The sequence below is a fragment of the Megalopta genalis genome, chromosome 5 (assembly GCF_051020955.1).
Source record: "Megalopta genalis isolate 19385.01 chromosome 5, iyMegGena1_principal, whole genome shotgun sequence".
Classification (NCBI taxonomy): domain Eukaryota; kingdom Metazoa; phylum Arthropoda; class Insecta; order Hymenoptera; family Halictidae; genus Megalopta; species Megalopta genalis.
In genome coordinates this window covers 12,416,572-12,437,916 of record NC_135017.1, presented here as the reverse complement: position 1 = coordinate 12,437,916, position 21,345 = coordinate 12,416,572, and the positions used below count along the sequence as shown (strand labels likewise).

At 35.5% G+C, this 21,345-nt stretch overlaps 4 protein-coding genes across 8 annotated transcripts in view; 1 reads left to right on the top strand and 3 right to left on the bottom strand.

The window, feature by feature from the left end:
* The window catches only part of LOC117218171 (uncharacterized), a 38,202-nt gene extending 36,409 nt beyond the window's left edge, over positions 1 to 1,793 (bottom strand). The window contains exon 1 of the mRNA XM_033466366.2: positions 373 to 1,793. Within this exon, the coding sequence (XP_033322257.2) occupies positions 373 to 1,431 (1,059 nt within the window). The 5' untranslated portion in view covers positions 1,432 to 1,793. The remainder of the gene's footprint in view (positions 1 to 372) is intronic.
* Positions 1,794 to 3,129: 1,336 nt separating this feature from the next.
* Positions 3,130 to 14,022, top strand: Epg5 (ectopic P-granules autophagy protein 5). Of its 2 annotated transcripts, none has more exons than XM_076522325.1 (29): positions 3,130 to 3,500; positions 3,716 to 3,946; positions 4,021 to 5,172; positions 5,241 to 5,645; positions 5,710 to 5,932; positions 5,997 to 6,169; positions 6,233 to 6,373; positions 6,438 to 6,598; positions 6,704 to 6,833; positions 6,907 to 7,451; positions 7,510 to 7,687; positions 7,876 to 8,103; positions 8,197 to 8,360; positions 8,426 to 8,611; positions 8,672 to 8,795; positions 8,867 to 9,388; positions 9,448 to 9,590; positions 9,673 to 9,850; positions 9,923 to 10,120; positions 10,181 to 10,312; positions 10,378 to 10,614; positions 10,691 to 10,874; positions 11,007 to 11,566; positions 11,639 to 11,808; positions 11,890 to 12,098; positions 12,157 to 12,402; positions 12,461 to 12,677; positions 12,737 to 12,946; positions 13,025 to 14,022. In XM_076522325.1, exons 1-29 carry the CDS (start codon positions 3,480 to 3,482, stop codon positions 13,374 to 13,376), a joined length of 7,620 nt encoding a protein of 2,539 aa, XP_076378440.1. In that variant the 5' UTR covers positions 3,130 to 3,479; the 3' UTR covers positions 13,377 to 14,022. The 2 variants fall into 2 exon arrangements, with proteins under 2 accessions (XP_076378440.1, XP_076378439.1); XM_076522324.1 differs by having other exon boundaries at positions 7,510 to 7,738.
* Nmd3 (60S ribosomal export protein NMD3) lies at positions 12,993 to 16,696 on the bottom strand. Of its 2 annotated transcripts, none has more exons than XM_033466353.2 (12): positions 16,496 to 16,696; positions 16,256 to 16,390; positions 16,033 to 16,183; positions 15,833 to 15,967; positions 15,657 to 15,765; positions 15,432 to 15,582; positions 15,211 to 15,353; positions 14,993 to 15,144; positions 14,805 to 14,920; positions 14,552 to 14,734; positions 14,272 to 14,480; positions 12,993 to 13,953 (listed from the first exon to the last, which is right to left on the bottom strand). In XM_033466353.2, exons 1-11 carry the CDS (start codon positions 16,534 to 16,536, stop codon positions 14,276 to 14,278), a joined length of 1,521 nt encoding a protein of 506 aa, XP_033322244.2. In that variant the 5' UTR covers positions 16,537 to 16,696; the 3' UTR covers positions 12,993 to 13,953; positions 14,272 to 14,275. The 2 variants fall into 2 exon arrangements, with proteins under 2 accessions (XP_033322244.2, XP_033322232.2); XM_033466341.2 differs by having other exon boundaries at positions 12,993 to 13,241.
* A 144-nt stretch (positions 16,697 to 16,840) lies between these two features.
* LOC117218146 (protein fem-1 homolog B) lies at positions 16,841 to 20,258 on the bottom strand. 3 transcript variants are annotated; one of them, XM_033466310.2, is made up of 9 exons: positions 19,422 to 20,253; positions 18,936 to 19,285; positions 18,716 to 18,876; positions 18,474 to 18,634; positions 18,258 to 18,401; positions 17,840 to 18,174; positions 17,480 to 17,592; positions 17,234 to 17,386; positions 16,841 to 17,119 (listed from the first exon to the last, which is right to left on the bottom strand). In XM_033466310.2, exons 1-8 carry the CDS (start codon positions 19,971 to 19,973, stop codon positions 17,235 to 17,237), a joined length of 1,968 nt encoding a protein of 655 aa, XP_033322201.2. In that variant the 5' UTR covers positions 19,974 to 20,253; the 3' UTR covers positions 16,841 to 17,119; position 17,234. The 3 variants fall into 3 exon arrangements, 2 of the variants coding, with proteins under 2 accessions (XP_033322201.2, XP_076378441.1); XM_076522326.1 differs by having other exon boundaries at positions 16,841 to 17,386; positions 19,422 to 20,254; XR_013033527.1 differs by lacking the exon at positions 16,841 to 17,119 and having other exon boundaries at positions 17,150 to 17,386; positions 17,805 to 18,174; positions 19,422 to 20,258.
* Positions 20,259 to 21,345: the final 1,087 nt, after the last annotated feature.

Sequence of the window (21,345 nt, the reverse complement as noted above, 5' to 3'; positions counted from 1 at the left end):
ATCTCACGGTATGCGCATCTAGTATAATTTTAAATATCAGTTACATTTCATAGCAATTATTCTATGATCTGTTTTCTATTTATGAAAATTGAAATTAATTGAAAAGTTTGAATCACGTAATTCAATTAAAGCGTAAGTCAATTGCAATTAAATTATGCAATTACAGCTTTTCAATTGATTCAATTATTGCCTGCTGTAATTGCAAGTGCAATTAAACTGCAATGCAATCGAGTCATATACATGTATCTCTGCTTGTTTATGCTCAGATATAATGAATTGTAATGCAACTGGATTACATGAAAAACATAAAGATTAGCAACAAATCAATACCTGAAAATGTTAAACAGATCTCCAAATACATATTTCACTTACCTTGACAAACGAATGGAACTTCACTTTACTGGGTGAAACTGGGGGACTGCTAGGTGGTTGTCGGTTGTTCGGCACCCTCAACAGGTTCTGGACCTCCAATAAACATCCCTTCTTCGCATACCTACTCTTCGGACTGGCCAGAAGATCCCGCTCCATCTTGTCCTTCTTTATGATTTTCAAATTTTCCTTCGCATTTTGCCTGAGCATAATATGAGTCAGTCTTCTGGAGTTAGCCTTGAAATCGCTGACACAAATTCTTCTCCAGGTCTTGGACACCATACTAATCGAGCAAAGATCCTGAGGCCCAAGATACGAGAGGATCTTTGATATTGTCCTCCAATGGTTACTCTTATCCCCTAAAAGTGCTAACATATCTACTGTTTTTCTCCCGGTGTAATCTGGAGTTGCCCTGGCACGTTGCAACAAGACATTCTGAGAGAAGTCGAGTCGTTTGGGCTTGATATCTACGATGGAAAGCTGGCTGAGCTTATTATTGTCAGCGGAGGTAGGACTGGTTGTTCTATAGCTTGGAGATAAAATGATCCTTGGCGCAGGGGGTGGTGTTTTAAGTCTAGGTGCATGAGGAGTACTCTGAGACACAACGACTAGCTTCATCTCCACATCCTCCTCAATGGGCTCGCATGCCACAAACGAGGAAGAGGGGACAGCGGGCGAAGGAGGAGGTGACAGAAGATGCAGCCTCGTGGCAGGCGTTATAGGCACCGTGGTTCTCCATGCCCCACGTTTGCATCCTGTACTATCGTCTATCGATTCATAATTGTCGTACAAACTCGATTGGTCCAGCAAACTATCTCTACTCGAATTCTCCGAAGCTTGGATTAATTTATGCTTATACCTCTGGGCGCGTTCGGATTGCAGAGGATCGACCCTTGACCTGTGGTGTCTTTTGGAGGAGATACAAGACGCCCTGGACCTGCATCCCGAGATCACAGGAGTGAACGAGTGAGGAGTCAGCGTCAGGTAGCCGCTGTCGACGCTGTCATGCGAGGTGCTCGAGTGGATCGACTCGCTGATGTTTATGCTCTCCATCGAATTCATTTTTCTCTCAATTCTTCAGACTGTCAAGTAGCATATTAGTTTTGACGTTTCATAGATTCGTTGCGCACGACAAACCGAAAGTTTCACCACGCTCCCCACTCGGCATGCTCACGTGCGTCGCGCGGGAAACTGGCAGACAACATCGAAGTCACTTCTTTGCGACGAAAAGATAACAAAGACGGAAAAAGTCAGCACGTGCCACGGCCCTCACTCGACGTGTGTATTTTCGATCGACATTATACAGATGGATCACCGGCTTCAATCACTGTTTGGACCACTGTCCGATGAAGCGAACAAACAAGCGCACCCGGTCCGTGTGACCGTCCACGCCGACCGCCTCGAGAACTTTGAAAACTGTTTATCCGTTGCCCCACCGCGCAGCCAACGAGGACCGATCTACCAATCAGCGCGTTCGTCTCATCCCGCCGCTCGTTGCCAAGCACTCCTATTGGCCGGAGAATTTCGGGCCTGCGCGCGACTCTGTTCTCTCTCGCGGCCGCCACTTCACTCACGTGATTCTGTTGCTGGGGAGACCAGGGGAGACCGTCTTGGTTCCCTCTCGCCCTGAGCGCGCTTATGACAATGTCAATTCTGTTCTACGATGTTTTCGAAAAAAAGAATAATTCGATAATAGGATGTTATTATTGAACAATTTTACAAGGAAAATTTGTAGAGCGGACAGTAATACAAATTGAACATTTTGAATACAGAAGAATTAATGCGTTCTAGATGTTAACTGAAATCTGAATAAATTGCGAACTTATATCTTTTGAATTTACAGGCACTTTTTATTTTGATATAGACGGAGATCATGCGACTTTTGATCTTTTGAAAGTTATTGCTAGGTCGTGATCGGCGAAACTGGGTCCGTCGACGACGTTTTGAATTGTTTGCCACTCTGACGCAATGTTCGAGCAATTTCGAAAAACGAGCTACAAGAAAAATGTTGATCAAACGTTCTAGAAAGCGATGTCTCGATACGATCTTATGAAAACGTTATTGATTGTGTCTTTTTAAATGTTGTCTTCAACTGTTTTCGGGACTGTATTCAAGCTGCTTTACAGTAAACATAAGATACATTGCAGATGAAGATTAATCTCGATATACATACATGAAATTAGCAGATTCTTCTTAAATAGACTCTTTTTAACTTATTTTGCACATTTTGCACCGCATGTTTGCAATTTTTTCAAAATATTTTTAATGAGACGTTTACGAGAACGTCAGACTTTTGCAAAGTTCAGCAAAGCACGGACAAGGAACGTTATAGAGGGAATACTTGGAACAACTTCTTGACGTAAGAATCTGTATTGCTGACAGAAACCTAGACGAGTTATCCACCGTACTTTTTCTATTACCATTCCAGTGTCGAAACTTCCCTTATCGATTGCAACTTACTCAGTGGAACACGTAGATTTTCGTTTTAGAAATTCATGAATTATTGATAACATTCCCGTGTCGCGTTCATAGTTAACGACATTTAAGAAATTTAGGCTTCTTAGTAAAGATTGAGTATTTTGTATACCTCATTCGTGTTAGGGGGAGGCGTGGCCACAGACTTATTATCCATACAGATTGCATTTAATCGACTGTTCTGTTTCTTAGCGATGTCGGTATTTCAAAACATGTGAAACGGAATCCCATATGGTGTCCAGTCTATTTTGATACCTTGTCTGTGGTCCATGCTCAGTTGATAAGTAGATATCTGACAACTTGTTACCTTGGAATATCCATTTGACTTTCCAAGGAAGCATACGAATTTTAATAACGACGTGTTATCCAGTTAAACGCTGCGGTAAACGATAAGCTGTAAACATATTGTTGGATGACATGTCAATCAGTAAATATTAAATACCAGTAATTCTTGTCACGTGATAAATTATCAGGAAAACGTAATAGACTTCGGAGGATTTGCGATGTCAATAGAAAGAATGACAGAACAAAAATTCTTTGTTTCATGATAAACACTGTTCTCGCATGCTTTTGCAGTGTCCGCAACACAATTGCTTTGAAATTCATATGCATTTCTATAGCCACATTTGTCCAACATGGAATTAGTAAAGCGAGAGGTAAACAATTTTTCCTTGACTTCTCTGTGCCACAGTTGTCATACATAGACTACCCCAGGTTTTAATGAATAAGCTTTGTTAGCATTTCTACAGATGTGAATAACAAAAATATGTTACACGTGTATTAAATTATTTGAAGTTTCTTCAAAATGCTGAAACAATAATAGGCTTGTGGTTATTGTAATATAATGTTAATTTATACCTTGTACTTCTAGAAAAAAGGAAAAAAAATTAAACAATTAACTATAGACGATGACATACCAGAAGCTCCGACATTGGAAGGGTTCGAATGTTTGTTTGGGGAACCGCCTACGCATTATCCTAAAGGCGAAGGCATTGAAAATATGGAAAGTGAATTACATTTTGCTGCTATTGACTCAGAAATATATGACCAGGAAAATGCTGCACTAGCTGCAGAATGTAATTTACAAGTGGCAATCGATAAGGTATTTATATTTTCTGAATAGCTTGAACTTCTAAATATCTGTACAAAGAGCTTATTTAAATATACAAATTTTAGGACAAGATTAATGCTTCAGCACCAGTGGAAAACAACTTAGACAAAAATGTAGATGAAGCTAAGACTTCAATTTCTATGATAAAAGCAGAGAATACCACATCTCAGTCCCAGTTAGATAATAATATAGCTACAACTTCTGATTTATTGAAATCTACATCGGTTGCATCGAATTTAAAGGATTTTGGCTGTGGTAACCAAACGAAAGAGGCGACACCATTAACAGACACTGTAGACAGTGCACAGATTGCTTCAGGAGAAGTTAAACCATTCACTGCAAGCCAATTAGCATCATTATACGATAATCAGGAATTAGGTTTGATTGATATGTTCATTTCAGAATTCATAGAAGCTCAGCTTAAAAGCGGCTCACTTAGACAACAGCACAGATTATATGAGCTCTTAATGAAATATCTCCGCGTGAGAAATCATTTGATCGTCAACTCGCACGAGTTGGAAACGCTAAAGAAAACATGCAGAGAAACACAGAAACAATTATGGTGTATAGATAAAGCACATGTTACAGAATCAGGAGAATGTCAGGATGGGAATCCAGTTAGCGCTACACACGAATATTCCACTGCTCACTTCAATAAACAAGCACTGCTCTCTCTGTCTCGAACTTTGTCAGCAATAAAAGAAATGTTGTACAATACACAAGCATTGTACTGTTACGAAGCAGAATTGTTAAAGTTGCAAATCGAGCATTATGTACAGAGCATCTGTGTCTCTTGCAAAGAGTTCACTAACATTTCTCAGAATACACAAGTTAGCCTGGCGCCAATACAGACTCCTTCGCAAACAGTACCACAGTTAATTGAGATCAAAATGTGCATAACTATATTATTTTACTTTCAAAGAAAATTGTTGAAAGATCGAAAATTCGTGATGGACTCTAGAGAGTGGCTCACAAAGCTGATAGCGATATTGCTGAGAGTGGCAAACTGGCAAGATCATTTGTTCATATTAAATCACATTCTGAGATGTCCTGGTGGTGTGATGAACTGGGCTCGCAATTATGTACAGTTGCCAGTACCACAGGATTTCACTACATCAAGTACATCTCCACTGAATGATCCATATCTGGACCATATAATAGCTACTTTAGCTGTTATTTTGCTACCAATAAAAGATCGCGATGAATTTATTGAACAGGTATATGTGTTATATTATACTTTAGATGATCTCTGTACAAGTATAATAAAATCTATTGTTTTAATTAGGTACAAATTTCATTACAAGATACAGAATACAGTCCGGATGATACAATGTGGGTAATATTAGATCAAGAAGGTGAGGAGGATGAAGACATAGCCAACAATGGTACAAACCTTTATGAGAATGATCTTATTTTGCTGATCAATCAGATTCCTTTTGACAAAGTGTTTCAACATGTATTATACATACAGTGTCAGAATGATAGATACTATCAAAACGAACGCTTCATCACTGACCATCATATGCTACGCCTATTTGCATTCTTTACAATTATCATTAAAATTCTAAAACAAGGTTTAAAGACCTATGACTCTCCAAGATATAGACAATTAGCCAAACGGCTTTGTGCGTTAATTAGAGACATTGTTCAATACGCTAGCGACCAATGGGAAGAATTCGATAAATATAAGGTAATTCCATATTATTACACTTAATGATATTTTTATGTTGCAACAAAAAATATTATTTTTATAGCTTGCTGATAAATCAACACTGCTGAGGCTGCAATTAGAGTTCGATTATTTCTTTTTGAAAGCAGTTCTTTGTATATTTTCCTCACGTCGGCTGGGTGCATGGCAATATTTAGCCACTGTTCCATATCATTTGATATCTACGAATAATTTATGGCAAATTTTTTATATTCTGCATACTGATTCAACGCAGACCGATATTCACATAATGAACGTAGACGTACAAAGTAAGTGCTAAAATAGAGATACTAACATGTAATTGAGTTTGTAACGTTATAATAATCTTAACAGATTGGGAAGAAAAACTAAATAGCCCACAACTTCGTAATCAATTTGAAGATAAATTATGCAGTATGCCAGGAGATGAATCATATTTTCTCTTAACTACTTTTGCCAATATGGCTATGGCAAGAATTAACAAAGACTACGATTTTGTTAGAGTAACAACTATTGACTTGTTTCAAGTATGTATCGTATATTATCCTATACAAAAGTTTGAAATATTTAACCGCGACCGTAACTTATAGATTGGATTCCTCAGTGAAAAGACGCAGGATTCTTGCTCAAAAGATGCGCAGTCTCTTTTACCAAATTTAATTAATAAATATCCATCGCTTCTATCGGATATCTTGCACAAATTAAATGATAACTTTGAATCTGTTGGGAAGGTAATATCCAATTTCTTAATTTTCTCTAGAGTACGATAAATATCTAATAAACTTCAATTTTCAGTTAAGTTTGTATTTATTCACTGATTTAAAACTGGACAAGTGGATTCCACAGGAAGAAGACATAAATATTCTCTCCAAATGGTTACATCAACATCCATTAACATCCACTGAGAATCATTTGGCTCGATTAATTCTTAGCCATCTGAATTGGGGCTTCAACGAGTAAAGACACTTTTTAACCCTCTTTTGAACCCAAATCAATTTGATTTAGGGACACTTTTTCTATGCTTATTGGACCATTTTCTTCAGTTCATCTATCTGTTATAGGGACGGTCAATTACATCTTCCAATTGATTTACACAGACGTATAGCATTGTTAATTGTTGAGCTCACAATGAAGTATGTGCGTGAACCTCCAGTTGAAAGTGCGTCCTTGTTGGCGGAAGGTGTTAAGCAGGCATGGATTTTTAATTACAACATCAATGTTTCATTTTTAAAATACTTGTGTTACTTTGAATTCGGGTTCGTAGGTCTCATCAATGATAAGAGCACAGAACGCTGAGCAAATTTTCTCACTCTGGGCATGGGATGTGATCACCAGACTCAAGTTACATCAACTCGATCAAACCGAGGCACTTTGTCAGCATACATTAATGGACCCAGCAAATGCTTTGGCTCATGTACCTGACATGGACATCGATACGTCCTTGGAAGTTTTGGTGTTTGGCGTCGCTGATAAGCAACCGATCGCGTGCTACGTAGCCATAGTTATGACCTTATGGGGCCATTCGTTGCCTCTGATATGTTTAAAGGGTTTTAGTCAATTGCAGATATTACAGTCTCACTGTAAATATGAACAAGTACTTATATGCTTACATCATATCGTACCATTGTTCTTGGACTGCGTTGACTCGTTGCTAAAAGACGACAAATTTATTAGTCTAATTGTCTCTTTAATTACGGCTGATAGATCCTACATGAACATGGCGAAAAGTTTTATAGCCACAGAATTTCCTGGAACGATTCTAAAACACTTCTCAAATATGATACAATCACATTTGCGTAACTATAAAAGGTAAATTGCGGTTTTCTTTGTAATTAAATTGATCAAATTCATTGATTAATTATTACAGATACGCTTTGCAAACTCCAACAAACTTCGTTCATTTGTGGTTGAATGCGCTCGTGCTTGTACCGGATTGGAACAAAGACCAAAGCGTGATGTACTTGATGGATACCGTGCTTAGTTCCTCATTTTTCTATGCTGAAGCGAAAGCGGCAGTGGATTCCTTGTTCCAGAATCTCTTTTCAGTTAGATTCAATCACATTGACGCTAACATGCTATCTACAGTCTCTCACGCTGTATATCATTTTATACAATTCATTGATTATTATGTATTTTTGTCATTATAGTAATTTATTTAATATTTATGTTTTAGTTGCTTCGAACAAATTTGACTAGAATATAAAAGCTCAATGGTTTAATAAATTGTTTGTAGAACACAGCTCCCACTCGAGTCGTGGCATCATTTGGGTCATTTTTAAACTGGGCAACTGGCTCTTCAAATTCAGCTAGCATTTTAAGTGGCAAAATACAGTCAGTTTGGGTCGCTTATCAAGTATTGTCGGTCGAACAATACAATAGAGAAATTAAAACTGGTCTATGGCGCGAAATCTTAAAGGAGTTATCCACACAGAATAAAGTATCGTTGGACACAGCTGTTAAGGTAATTTCATAAAGAAGTGCTTTATGAATCTCAAACAATCGTGAACGTAACAATAATAACAAAAATATCCTAATCTCAAGATCTTATTTTTAGAGAGCTTGCACGACTGTAAAAATGCAACCATTTGCAGTCCATCAGCTTTTTATATATCGTTGGTCTTCACAAGCATTGGACACTCCCATGGACCATCCACTTCTTCCTCTTTTATGGCAAAATTTCTTCGCTTTATTCCTTGCAAGAGTTCCATCAACGACAAGGTTCTTTTCAAAAACAAAACTTAGTTTCTTAAATGTCTGAATAACATTATATTTTGCTCTTATAGAGTCGGCGATCATGGTGGGATTGGTGAAAAGTTTTTCGAAGGCATGATTAATTTAAGTTACTTGAAAAAAATCAAAAAGCGATTACATGACACTACTATGTACATCCAGCAAAAAGGAGAAAGAGATTTAGATGATGGGAAACCGATTACTGATGAGAGGCGAACGTTTTATTTCAATGCAGCAAAGTATGTAACAATGAAACTATAATCTTCAGAGAAAAGTTCTTCGTAATTGTACTTTTATAGATTTTACAAAACATTGAGTCTGTGGCTTGAGGAACCAAGGCTACAGGAACCAGGTCTTTACCTATCAGCTTTACCTAAGCAATATATGTCGCAAAAATTAATTTTACTCGTACAGGAGGACTGGGTAGGTGAAATATTCCTTTCTTGTAGAAACGTATGAAAATATAACTCTCTTTATGATATTATTTTTGTTAGACTCCGTGGTTGGAATACGTTGATTATTGGACAGTGGAAGAAAATCAAAGGAAAGCAGTCCATGAATGGGAGAGCTACTGTCATAGAGATCAAGATAATCAATTCCAGAATAGAACGAATACATTGATCACATTTTTAGACATAACTGATCCATTGCAAAGGATTTTTAAAAGATTCACCATGTACGAACATCCTGTCCCTCCACCGACTCTAAACCGCTTTAAAAGTGTCCTGAACTACATACCCACAGATATTTTGTATAACTCCAAAGCAACTATTGACTTCGTCAGACCATACTTTAAAACTATATTGGATTACGCCCAAACACATAATTTGTTGATTTCCGAGCACACAGCTGTGGATTGTAATTTCTTGGAATTAGTGCCTACGCTATATCGGGAGATTGAAAATCAAATAACATTGCATGCTCTTTGTGACTCAGTGCCATCGAATCAGAAACGATCCAGGTCAGGAACCCCGCCTACCGTCCATTGTGCTGGCGCAGCAGTAATTAGAATTAAGGTAGGAATCATGAATGTTAATGTGTATAGCAACTATTCATATTATATTTTGGTACTTAGGTATCGGAAGCACATGTTTGTGATGGGATTGACAGTATGGTAACTCAGAACAGAGCAGAATATGAGAACTTGTTGATAAAGGCTAGTCAACCACCACCTAGCAAGGTTACTCAAGGATGTGTATTTATAGACCATTTAATTGCGTATGTATAATGGATTCCTTCTACAGCTATATGCGAAACAGAATATAAAAATCAGTAACAATTCTTCATTATCGCTCTGCAGAATGTTAGAGCATGAAGTCATTTTAAGCAGGACCAGTGAGAACACTGCAATGTTGTATAAAATTCAAGATAGTGGTGTTACACTGTTTTATTACCTCATAGAATGTTATACAGAGGAGGCAGCATTCTGTCCACCGACGAAGCAGCTTATTACAACTTGTTTAGAAAGATTGGGGCAGGTTGGTACAATCTTTAAATCTCATGAATAGCACTGTATAACATATTTTAATTGAAACGCAATATTTGAAAAGTTGTTTATCAGTGGAGAGGAAAATCAAGGTCCACAATTGTTAAGTACTATAATGCAGAGACCAAACCTTGGCGGTTTACTTGGACCATATTTTACACCTGTTGCTGGTGGAGCATCGAAGTTTTTACAAATGTACCAAACAGTTGTTGAGCTGTCAATTGGAAAGAATGTTGACCTATGTTTCGTATTGTTATCGAAGGTAACGTCTTTGGTATAACAATTTATTACATTCGTAATAAATACTTCTCTTTTCTGTTAGTTTGATATAGGAAGTTGGTTGAACTATAGACGTCCAAAGCTAAGCGAACGATCAACATTTATAGATCTGGTGTCTAGAGCTTTGTGTAATATGGGCCTTAATCCTGACAAAGAAAAATTAATATTACACGAGGTACACTTGTATTTTAGCAAGACTGATTTGTTTCATTGATCCTAATGATATACATCCTCCAACAGCTGTTTAGAAACCATTTACGACTAGTTCTATTACACGAATTCCCTGAACACTATGGTGAAGTTTTAAGTGTTATATTGAAAAGCAGTGAAAGTCAAAATTTATCGTTGGATGTTTGGCGTGATCTATTAGGGACTCTTAGTGGCAAGCCAAAAAATTCGTTTTCCATTCAGGCATGTAAAATCAGGGATGATATTCGACACTATGCTACTGAACAAAGATTACTCTCCAGACAAGAGGTATATTTACATTTCTATATACACAGTGTTGTGAATGATCGTAATATAATTCATCGATTTATTTACTCGGTGCTAGATGTTCGATACAGCTATATTATTAAGCAAACACTTTATGCAAGAACGTTTACAATACGGTCTATATGGATTGTATCCGAAGTATAGGGTTTACAATGAACCACTGACTGTATTTCTTGGCATGGTAGGTCATGCTCTGGTTGTGCTTACTCTTCAGTCTGATAGAGGTTCTTTGGGAGTTCAATGTGAGCTGATCAAATTCTTTGCATGTATATATATATATATATATATATATATATATATATATATATATATATATATATATATATATATATAATATACCACGAGCATAACAAATTTTAATTTATTTTTTCAAGTATGCGAAAAAATGTGGCCCGTATTAAGCGATATGTATTCACCGTGGATTACACCATACTGGACACGAAATCTAAAAGAGCCCACAGCTGCATGGATCCAGCAACTCACAGACGACAGATCTGTTTTATTGCCATGGATCATTACAGACGGTCCTTACGCTAATAAAATTGTGGCAATGTTTGTTGAATGTATTCGTTTCATTATCGACACATTGCCAACGTCTAACAAGATCCTAAGTTTCGTCTGGCAGTTCTATGTTACCAATTTTGCACACGCTTCTGTTAAGAATCATATACTAGGTGTTATTCATGGAAACTTTCTGTCATTGCCATGGGACCATTTTTATCCAGGAATAAATGACATAGAGCTGATGATAAAAGTTATTGATCAATACTTACCAGAGTGCCATTTATTCCTTGGGAGCATATACATAAACGTGAACTGGTCAGCTTGGATGAATGAATTTGTGGTGACTCAACCATTTCCAATCACAGCAAGAATTCATGTTTGTTTATTAAATTTATTAGTTAAATTGTCCACCGAACCAAATGTTAGACAGGTATAAAATGAATTTATCAATTGTTTTAATGTATCAAACTTAATTATTTATGTAAAATCTGCTGTGTTTCAGAATGAGAAAGCAGTCCAATTAATCAATGAAATCGAAAAATTCTCGTGGCATTTATTGGATGCAACTGCATATGATCCGGTAATTAATTGGCACGTTATGAGCTGTGATCCAAAAGTTATTCTTAATGTAGATAGTGACCAGTGTCATCCTATAGACATCGCCGTGAATAAGTAAGCATAACTTGAGGATTATGCATAGCAAACGATCGCAAGGGAACATGCACTCTAGCTGATTAAAATTAAAATTAACAGTCTGTTAAAGGTGTCAGCAGGATACAGCCCCTTTGTAACTAACTTTCATGCAACTACTTTGAAAAAGAAACAGATGTATGTTCGTGCGTCAGTAAAATTATTGATCAGTTGTACGACTCGATATAAATCTTTGTTGTCGACGAGTCCAAAATTGTTTAGTAATACATTACTGAAAATGTTAGATGACATGGAAGCTGTTATCACGAACAGTGAGTACACAATATAACTTGATGTTGAGCTGTTAATAAAAGCGACAATACCTTCTAGCTGTTCCGGAGTCACAGCAAACCGCGGAAGCAGGTTTATTGATAACAGAACTATTTCACACTATCAATCAAAGTGAACTTCTAATGGAGTACCTGCGCGCCAGTTGGGCCTCGTGGTTACTGAAAAGGACAGCTAGCAATCCAATTCTCATAGCTGTCCTTAGAGTTATGAACACAACGATTACCTCGTCATCCATACTTGGAGAGTTAATGGAGGCTGCATTGGAAGCATATTTCAAATTTAATGGTAGATAAGACAAAAAATTAACCAACTTTTGCTAAGGATTACATAAAACTTATTACAGCATCTGAAGAAACGCAGTCAACATGGGCATCAGTTTTAACCATTTTGCAACCAACAATATCGCCACAGCCAGCACTGGACACAGTGCTGGTTTCTGAGGGAAGGATTCTTACGTTGTACTCTGTCTTACTTAAACAACTACCATTATGCCAAAACATCAAAGAGGAGGGGGAATATCTCATAAATCTAGTCGATTGGATTTCTGCTATAAGGCCAACGTAAGTAGTCAATTTTACAAGAGTTATGGTGTCAATTATAGGCTTTTTTAACTTATTAGGGATAGCAATGAGGAAAAGCTACCTCTGTTATGGGCCAAAACTTGTGAATTGGTGTACAGACAATGTCAGTACAATGAAAATACTGTTATTGCTGTTAGAGTGCTTAAAAGTTTAGCACGAGTGTTATTAACAATAGCTGATGACGGGGGACAAACCTGGGATATCTTGGGAGCTATTGGATTTAAGAAAGGAAATCAGCTGTCTGTGAGGTATTCAAGACTAATTGATTTAATCTTAAAAAACTATCACGCAGAATGAATCTTAAATAGAGAATCTTTATTATTCAGGTGCAAATTTTTAAGTCGAGCGATAGGTGTGTACTGTTTGGCACAATTGCCTGAATCAAAATCAGAGCAACAGTTGGTGAGATACAATCCTCACTCGCCTGGAGTAGCACCGGTGAGAACAGCAGATCCAGATTCAATGGACATTCGACCCAGCACAGAGGCTATCAAAGCCATGCAGACTTTAGAAAGGCTCTTGTTGAACAAACAATATGTAGAACTGAAAGGAGACATAGAACGCTCGATCAGATTGATACGAGACTCTGGCAACTCGATACATAATGCAGTAACAGTTATAGGTGTGCTAACAATGGAACTTTACAATCAAAGATATTTACACGTTCTGATTGATTAGCCGAAGTCTTTCTATTGTACATGATCAAATTGCTTTTTATTACACACACACAAATCCTTCGAGATGTTCTATTGCTTAGAGAGTTAAGTTAACAATTCAAATAAACTAGCGTCTTTTATATGAATCTAGTCATTGAATTATAATTTCATAATTGTGACTGTAAAAGGAAAACCAAAACAGAAAAAGCAGATGTTCCTTTTCCTTTAGCATACAAAATTTTATTTTTTATATTTATGTATACGTGATATTGACACTATTACTATAGCTTTATCACTTGAATAATATTTAATCAGAAATATAGAGAATATATGACATTGTTTAAACTAGTGTTGATGACATTCGAGTTCCTTATATTATCTGTTGATTGGACATTAGGATAATAATATAACTGCCATTAACGTCTCATTTCAATTCGAAGGCCTACTATTTGTAATTGAAAAGTCAAAGTACATATTTCATTGAAGAAGCTCTTTGTGTTATTCTCCATTCTGGATCAATTCAATTATGGACTGACAGTAATTTAATATACAAATTGATTTTTTATACTTCGAATCTCTTTTTCTTCGTTCAAGGGCAGCTGGAAATATGTACCCTTCAATTTTGTTATTTACTTGTGATTTATAATAATAACCATATTTAAAGCTTATTTTCCGCCTACAATAACTATTCAAACATTTCTCGCGCTCCTACACATATATCCGAATGAATTCGTTTAAATTTACAAGAATATGAAGAAAATATTAATTATCACTAAACAAAAATAAAACTAATGAAATAAACGAATGTTTGGAATTTAAAAATTCTCTCGAATCTAACTTTTTTCGAAGTGAATGATAAATGTTTATGAAGCATATTAGAACTTGTAACAATCAAACTTGTTGGAAAGAAATATTACCTTTTTATTCGAAGTTTTCCTGAACTTCAGGTATTTGAATATCATCGATTGTGAGATCATCAAGCATTTCTTCAAGAGTAACTTGTGGACAAGTAGGATCAGTTAAACTGTTGGAGTCCACTGGTATTTTCTTGCGATCTCTGAAGATATTTATATTTTGTCTCATCTCCAGATCCTCCTCGATATCCTCCAAAAATTCGTAATAGTCACTAGAATTTAAAAGAAAAAATACTACAACTTTCTATTATCGGAATAAATTAAGTCATTAGTTACTACTTACGCATTATCTGCATTCATGTTCTCTCCATTTTGGAGCATATGTCTCAGTTTCCATGCTCTTAACTTGTGACGTGTTGCTCTATCATTTGTATAACTTTTCTTGGTCAAAATTACGTCGGGTACCAAATCTTTATTCAGCATTTCAAAATTATTATCGTTGATATTACTGTCGCTAATTGCATACCTACAAAACAAGGATTATCTTGCAAATTTTGTGCTTGTTCACTATTAGACTTCAGATTTCGTTTCTTTACCCTAAAGCAGCGTCACCTGGTTTGAGTATGTGACCAAGGTGAGTACGCGTGTGAATTAAATTTTCATTGATTCCCAAATCACAGCTTCTAACCAACCATACGTCTGCAATTACATGCTAGAAATAGGAACTGTATTATAAGATCTTATATAAAATTGTTGTTATATAAAATTATAGAATATACCGTACTTTGTTAGAAATTGCCCCCTGTCCTGGGAAAAATTTTCTGTCTTTGAATTTTATAGGTTCAATATCCATTACTGTATACTCTATTAACTGTTTTGGATCACAAATACTATTAAAATTGTGCCTCCAGTAGAGTGTAGAATTCACTTCTGCAACTGTTGCAATAATAACATTTAATACAACACAAAAAAAGAGATAAATGATAAAAGTGTGTCACATACTTTGACCGGATGCTACATCTATTAAGTGAATGGCATTCGTCATCTTGTATACCAAGCAAATTGAGTTTATTCCTCCCAATTGGTGGCTTAATTTTCTTGGCAGACATACAATACTGTCCCTTGATACTGGAACTATTTCCACACTAGAAAATAAAGAAAGTTATTATCCAATTACCAATCTTTAATTAAATTTGGTGTAACACTCTTAAGAGATGTTTTACCTGTATGTAAATTTGTAATTATAGATATTACTATGTATGTCGTGGGATATTAATTTCTTGGAATGGTCGTATCTACAAGGTACTACACTCGAGAGGAAGTCAACCATTTTCCGTGCCGTTCCTTCATTTGCATAGAAAAAGTCAAGGCCCTCTAATAAAATTTACAACTTATTTAGTAACTTTTACAAAATCTTCTGGCTATAGATTTTAGCAACTAGCTATTACCATGAATAGGTTTTATGCCTAATGTATGTTCGTGTGCTTTGTACTTCAAAATTAATTGTTCCAAGTAATAAAACGTTTTTTTATTTGTGGACCGTTGCCTAACTTGTACCTATCAAAAACAGATTATGATTAAAAGATGAAGAAACAAATGGAAATTATTGTTTTACAAAACTTACCAGGGCACGCCAATAATCTTTTGCCTCAGTCCGATGACAGTCATCGCACATGTAATGATTTACAGTATATTCAACTATGAACACTTGTTGTAAAACTGCACCACTCATTACTTCTGCTTGTACTGTTAGTTTTACCTAAACAATATCACAAGATAATGTATAATGATATCATCATAATAATATTACTATCTTATAAATACCTTTAGTCTCATCGAATGTGGTTCTGTCCAAACAAATCCAGCATCAATTAATTTCACACGATTTAAACCTTTCAACTTCTTTAAACACAGTGTTAACAATTCTCTGGATTCTAATGCTGCATGAATCCACTCTGCAGGTGGCTGCAAATATCTGACAAAATTTTGGCGTTTGATGTCATTGCTTACACTTACATCTAAGTTAATTCAAGATCAAATATTTCACCTCTCGCATCCTTTGCAGAAATGGATAGTTGCTTGCTTTGGAATGGCTTCGGTAATGTCAACTTGAGTCCGTAAACAGGCTACACACATGTTAGTGGCATTGGGTTGAATACCAGTGCCACAAATACAGCATAATCTGTAAACAATTTATATTCTAAATTATAATAGCATTAATTTATATTCGATAAAGAAAAGCTTTGAAACATTTTGAAGGTTATGTCTGATCTGTAAATATACTTACACCATTGCGTCTTGTCTAATAGGGTCTTGTAAGAGTTCCATTGCTCCCAAATATTTATAAATATAGTACTGTATAAATAATATTGTTTAAACACAGTAGTAGATCTAATGTATCAAAACCTTAAAAAGTACGTGCACATCACGTTTTTAGACCATGTGGCGCAACCCACAACAAATGATTGCTGCACTCACACTGTATGTATTATACTTATCAACTATACATATATGTACACAGATGATATTCATGTTTCACTAGCGCCATTATAACCTTTCTATAACTGTAGCCTAATTCAGTTCATAAAGCGCGGTATTTTCAAATTTTCACAGAATTGTACAAATAGCAGTATAGACTTTCATATTTTATTGTTTTACGTTAACAAACAGATACATTTCATACGTAACATCGATTATGCACGATTAAAACATTAATTATACTCTTGACTTAGAAAAATCACAATTGCACTGTTATGTAATATAGGTTACTTGTATAAATATAAATATATCTTTTTGTTTTTAGTTTAAAAAACAAACTCCACGCTTAATGAGTACATAAATAGCTATCAGACAACTGTCTATTATTCTTTGGCTATTTGGACGATCGTTCCCAGATTCCAATGTTCATATCCTTGAACAATAAAATTTATATACAATTGAATCATGGCAAGAGTCTTGTTATTTAAATGTAGATTATTTATAACGGATTCGTTAAAAAATGTTATCACATGACAATAATGTCAACCTTAATTATCTCCTGGGCCGTGTAATTCGATAAAACTTTCCAAAGAAAGCGGAACCTTTCCGCAATATGGCAAATTGTAAGTTTTTATTACCTTCGCGGCCATACATTTCAGAGACAATTTTCTCCGACTCCTCAATAAATTTTCTAAATGAACTGTAAACAAAAAACAATATAAATAGCCAAATTATAGTAATTAACAAATCATTTTTATATACAAGCTTTGGTTCGAAATTTCTATGTTGGTACCTGAATAAACCGCATAAAAAGGAGTTCTACCCCTTTTGTTTACAATATCCATGTGAGCTCCAGCTTCTCTGAGATCCTTAATAATAGAGTAAAGGGTTTTTAAAAGTGCGCTACTGTAAAAATTAAAGAAGATTTATTAGTGCTTTCAAGACGGAAATAAATTAGTGGTTCTTTCATATGAAAAGAATATGTGAAAGGGGATAGGGACAAAAGATAGCAAGAAGTGGTAAAGGAGATCTTCGTAAGATACAAGATACAATGTAATTTTAAGGAAATGTTGGATAAGATAGAGTAAGAAGATATTGTAATGATAGAATTGTATTACCAAGGAGAACCAATAAAATACATGTATATATATACTTTGGCACTTTGCAACTAGCAATCACGTGTAAGGGAGTATTCCTTTTATTGTCCATTGCATCTACATCAGCTCCGCAACGTATAAGCAACTTTGCTGTTGCTGCACATGGGAATTTATAAGTGTCGACGTCATCGACAACTGTATTGGCATTCACAGCAAGATGCAACAACGTTTGTCCATCCTTTAAGCGCAATTCTAGAGCGCACAGTTTGTGGACTAGACAGTATGCATTCGCTATATCCTGATCCAGTATTTTGTTTTCGTTCACTGCTAAAAGTTTTGCTACTATCGATAATATATACAGTGCGCTCGTGATGCACAATTCCGTTTCCTCCTTTGTAAACAAATTTTGTCTTGTAAATGTTAAAATTTGTTTGTTGAACCTATAAAAAGCTAAACTTTGTTATTATAACTTACAACATACTGTTCAATATCTTCTTTAGAGTGCAAACTCTTCATTCTCAATTTATTGCGGATAAATACTGTTACAATAGCCAGCAAAACACTTAAAACTTGAGAGAAGTCGATCTCGGCTCCTGCGAGTATCATTTGTGAGAATATCTATAAACGGAAGCGAGAGAAAAAAATAAACTGAGGCGTTATATTGATTTGAACAATATTCTGTTAGAATACCTTTGTAAACATAGGAAGATCTTTTACGATGGAAACGTTATTTAACTGTTTTAAATATAGAGCATGAAGCCACAGTTCCATACATCTATCAAATTTAGCATTGTCAGCAAATATTGCACCCCTAATGAGTATGTGATACGTTACTTCCGGATTATGCTGCCCTGATATTAAAATTTAATAAAAATAATATTTCCTGTTAATTTATTGATTCAGTTACTAATTTTAAAAAGTAGAACAAACACCTAGAATTCTCTCTCGAATAGCTAAGGACTCCATATGAATAGCATTTGTATCAAACTGAATGGAATCCAGTTCTTCTAATGATTCACTTTCCTTCCAATTATTGTACGCCTTCACTGGTTCACCTAAAGTTTTGTAGATTATATTTTCAGGATCGTTAAACCTGTAATATCCAATAATTATCTATCCAACTTCAAATTGAATGTTGCTTTCAATACACACCTAAGTTCCATTGCTTTTCTCAAATATTTGTATGCTTTTAATAAAGGATAATTGTCTTTGTGTGCTGCACTATTTGCATAAGATGCACCTAGAAGTTCAAACGCATCAATGATCTCTTCTGTACTGACAGGTGTCCATTTTATTAAGTACTTCACAACTTTTGATCTGGTACGCCCTGCTGCTATCATCAGTGGTGTCATTCCATTATTATTCTTAGTCATTTCAGCCTTAAATTTCAATAACTCGCATACTATGGCCACATGTCCACAGTCTGCAGCTAAGTGCAAAGCTGTGGCACCACAATTTTGTTTTTCATTTGGATTTGCACCTATTTCTAAAAGAAATGTCACCTGTTTTGATATAAAATCAAATTAAAATTGCTGAGATCAATCTTGTTACTTTAATCCGACTGAATTCAGAACAAAACATTTTTTGTAAACTTCTTGGGCCACGAAGAAACATTATCAAACTCATAATTATACTTACAACATCTAAATGGCCGTTGCATGTTGCAATCATCAGACATGTATTATTAAAATGATTCGCAATGTTCATATCTGCATGATGGTCTACCAAATACTTGATTATGTCCAACCGTCCATTGAAACAAGCCGCTCTTAGAGGTGTACAATGAGTGGCAGTTGGATGATTGACATTCGCACCTGCTTCTACTAAAGATTTCACGACTGTTAAGTATCCCGCAGCAGCAGCACACCATAGTGCGGTGACTTTTTCAATAACCTGTCCATCAAACTTCACTGTGCCCTCTTGCTCCAGATCAGGCTTGAATTTATCGAGTAATATTTTCACTACTTTATCATGACCATATCGGGCAGCTATCATTAAAGGTGTACATTCATGTCCGTCGCGTTCCACTACCCTCTGGTTAATCAGCTGATCAACTAGTTCGGGTGATGCTTTACTGCATAGAAGATAAACTGCAATAGCCATACCATCCTTAGCATGATAATAAACACGTTTCCTATCGCGTGTGATCGATGCTTCTATTGTAAATTCATTCCATTTAGTCACTTCCATTTCGTTAACTGTTCTTCCTGTATACTATAAACAATGCGTAGAGATGCTTTCACGTTCACCTCTAGTTGTGAAATTCGTCGATGACGTTTTAACCAAAGAGGATCAATAAAGAATTTTCCATACAACCCCTGACGAGACATGTAGATCTATCGCCATAGGGGCTTTCGTGTCACACAATCTTAAATACCGACATTGCCAAAATTCGTAGGTGTTCTCGCACCCTCTACTAAAATGCAACAGTCAGTCAGTGAACTACATAAGACTGCAACACAACGTTGCCAGCTCTAAAAATACAATGTTGCTCCGCGAACACAAGAATTTTCAACTCATCGTATCTCTAAGGTAAAGCTGCCAAAACTGTTTTGTATGAAATTATTCAATATAAAAGACAACTTGTATCATTGTCAAGTGTATCATGAATATAATTACGATATACTTTTTCTTGTAATGATAAATCGACATGATTGCACCAGTACCTCTATAACAAATTTTATTTCTGTACATTATATTTTTTAGATACCATTTTCACTATTCAAATGTACGCGCCATACGAATACGTTGCCTTCAAATCGTATCGAGTAATCCGTAGTAGAAATTAAGCATACAAAATACTCGATTCTCAATAAGAAGTCTAAATTCGTGAATTATCGGTAACAAGGAAAACGATACGAATAAAGTCTAGAGAAAAATGCATTGGTTGGCCGATCTACACTCATGCCTCATCTATGGAATACTACACAGCAGATTTCGGACAAAGGTTTAAAAGTTATTTTAAGAATATACAAAAACATATCGGTATTCTTGCATAAAAATAACATTTCACTTTGTTTAACCTTGTTTAGCGGACGTTGTTGCAATCATTGCTATTTTTGTAATTGATCCATAAGTTATTTTCAAACTTGCCATATAGCGTACAGTATTAGTGTACTTTTGCGCCGAAAACATTTCCATGAAATGTATTATCATACAGTCAAAAAATGAAAGGAATGTTCTTTGTATATTCTTATTTCGTATTCAACGAATAAATTTATTAATAGGAATATTATTATTACATATTAATGAATGGGAGTTTAATGGACAAGTCCTCTAAACATTGGTTATAAAAATCAAACATCTAATTTTCTCGACAATTGCATTGCAAAATATGGCTCAACTATGATTTCGAAGAAATGCAAATCGTAAAGCGCAATAATTATTATTAGTATCATAAATAATGTAGAGAAGAAGAAAGGGGGAAAAAGTGAATAATGTCGGTATCACAGATTCCATTACATACTGTGAATTTGTCTTTATGTTTAGTTCACCATATTAAATGTAGATGACTCATTCTGAATAATCAAAATACACAAAATACCAGTGACCGTTCTATCTA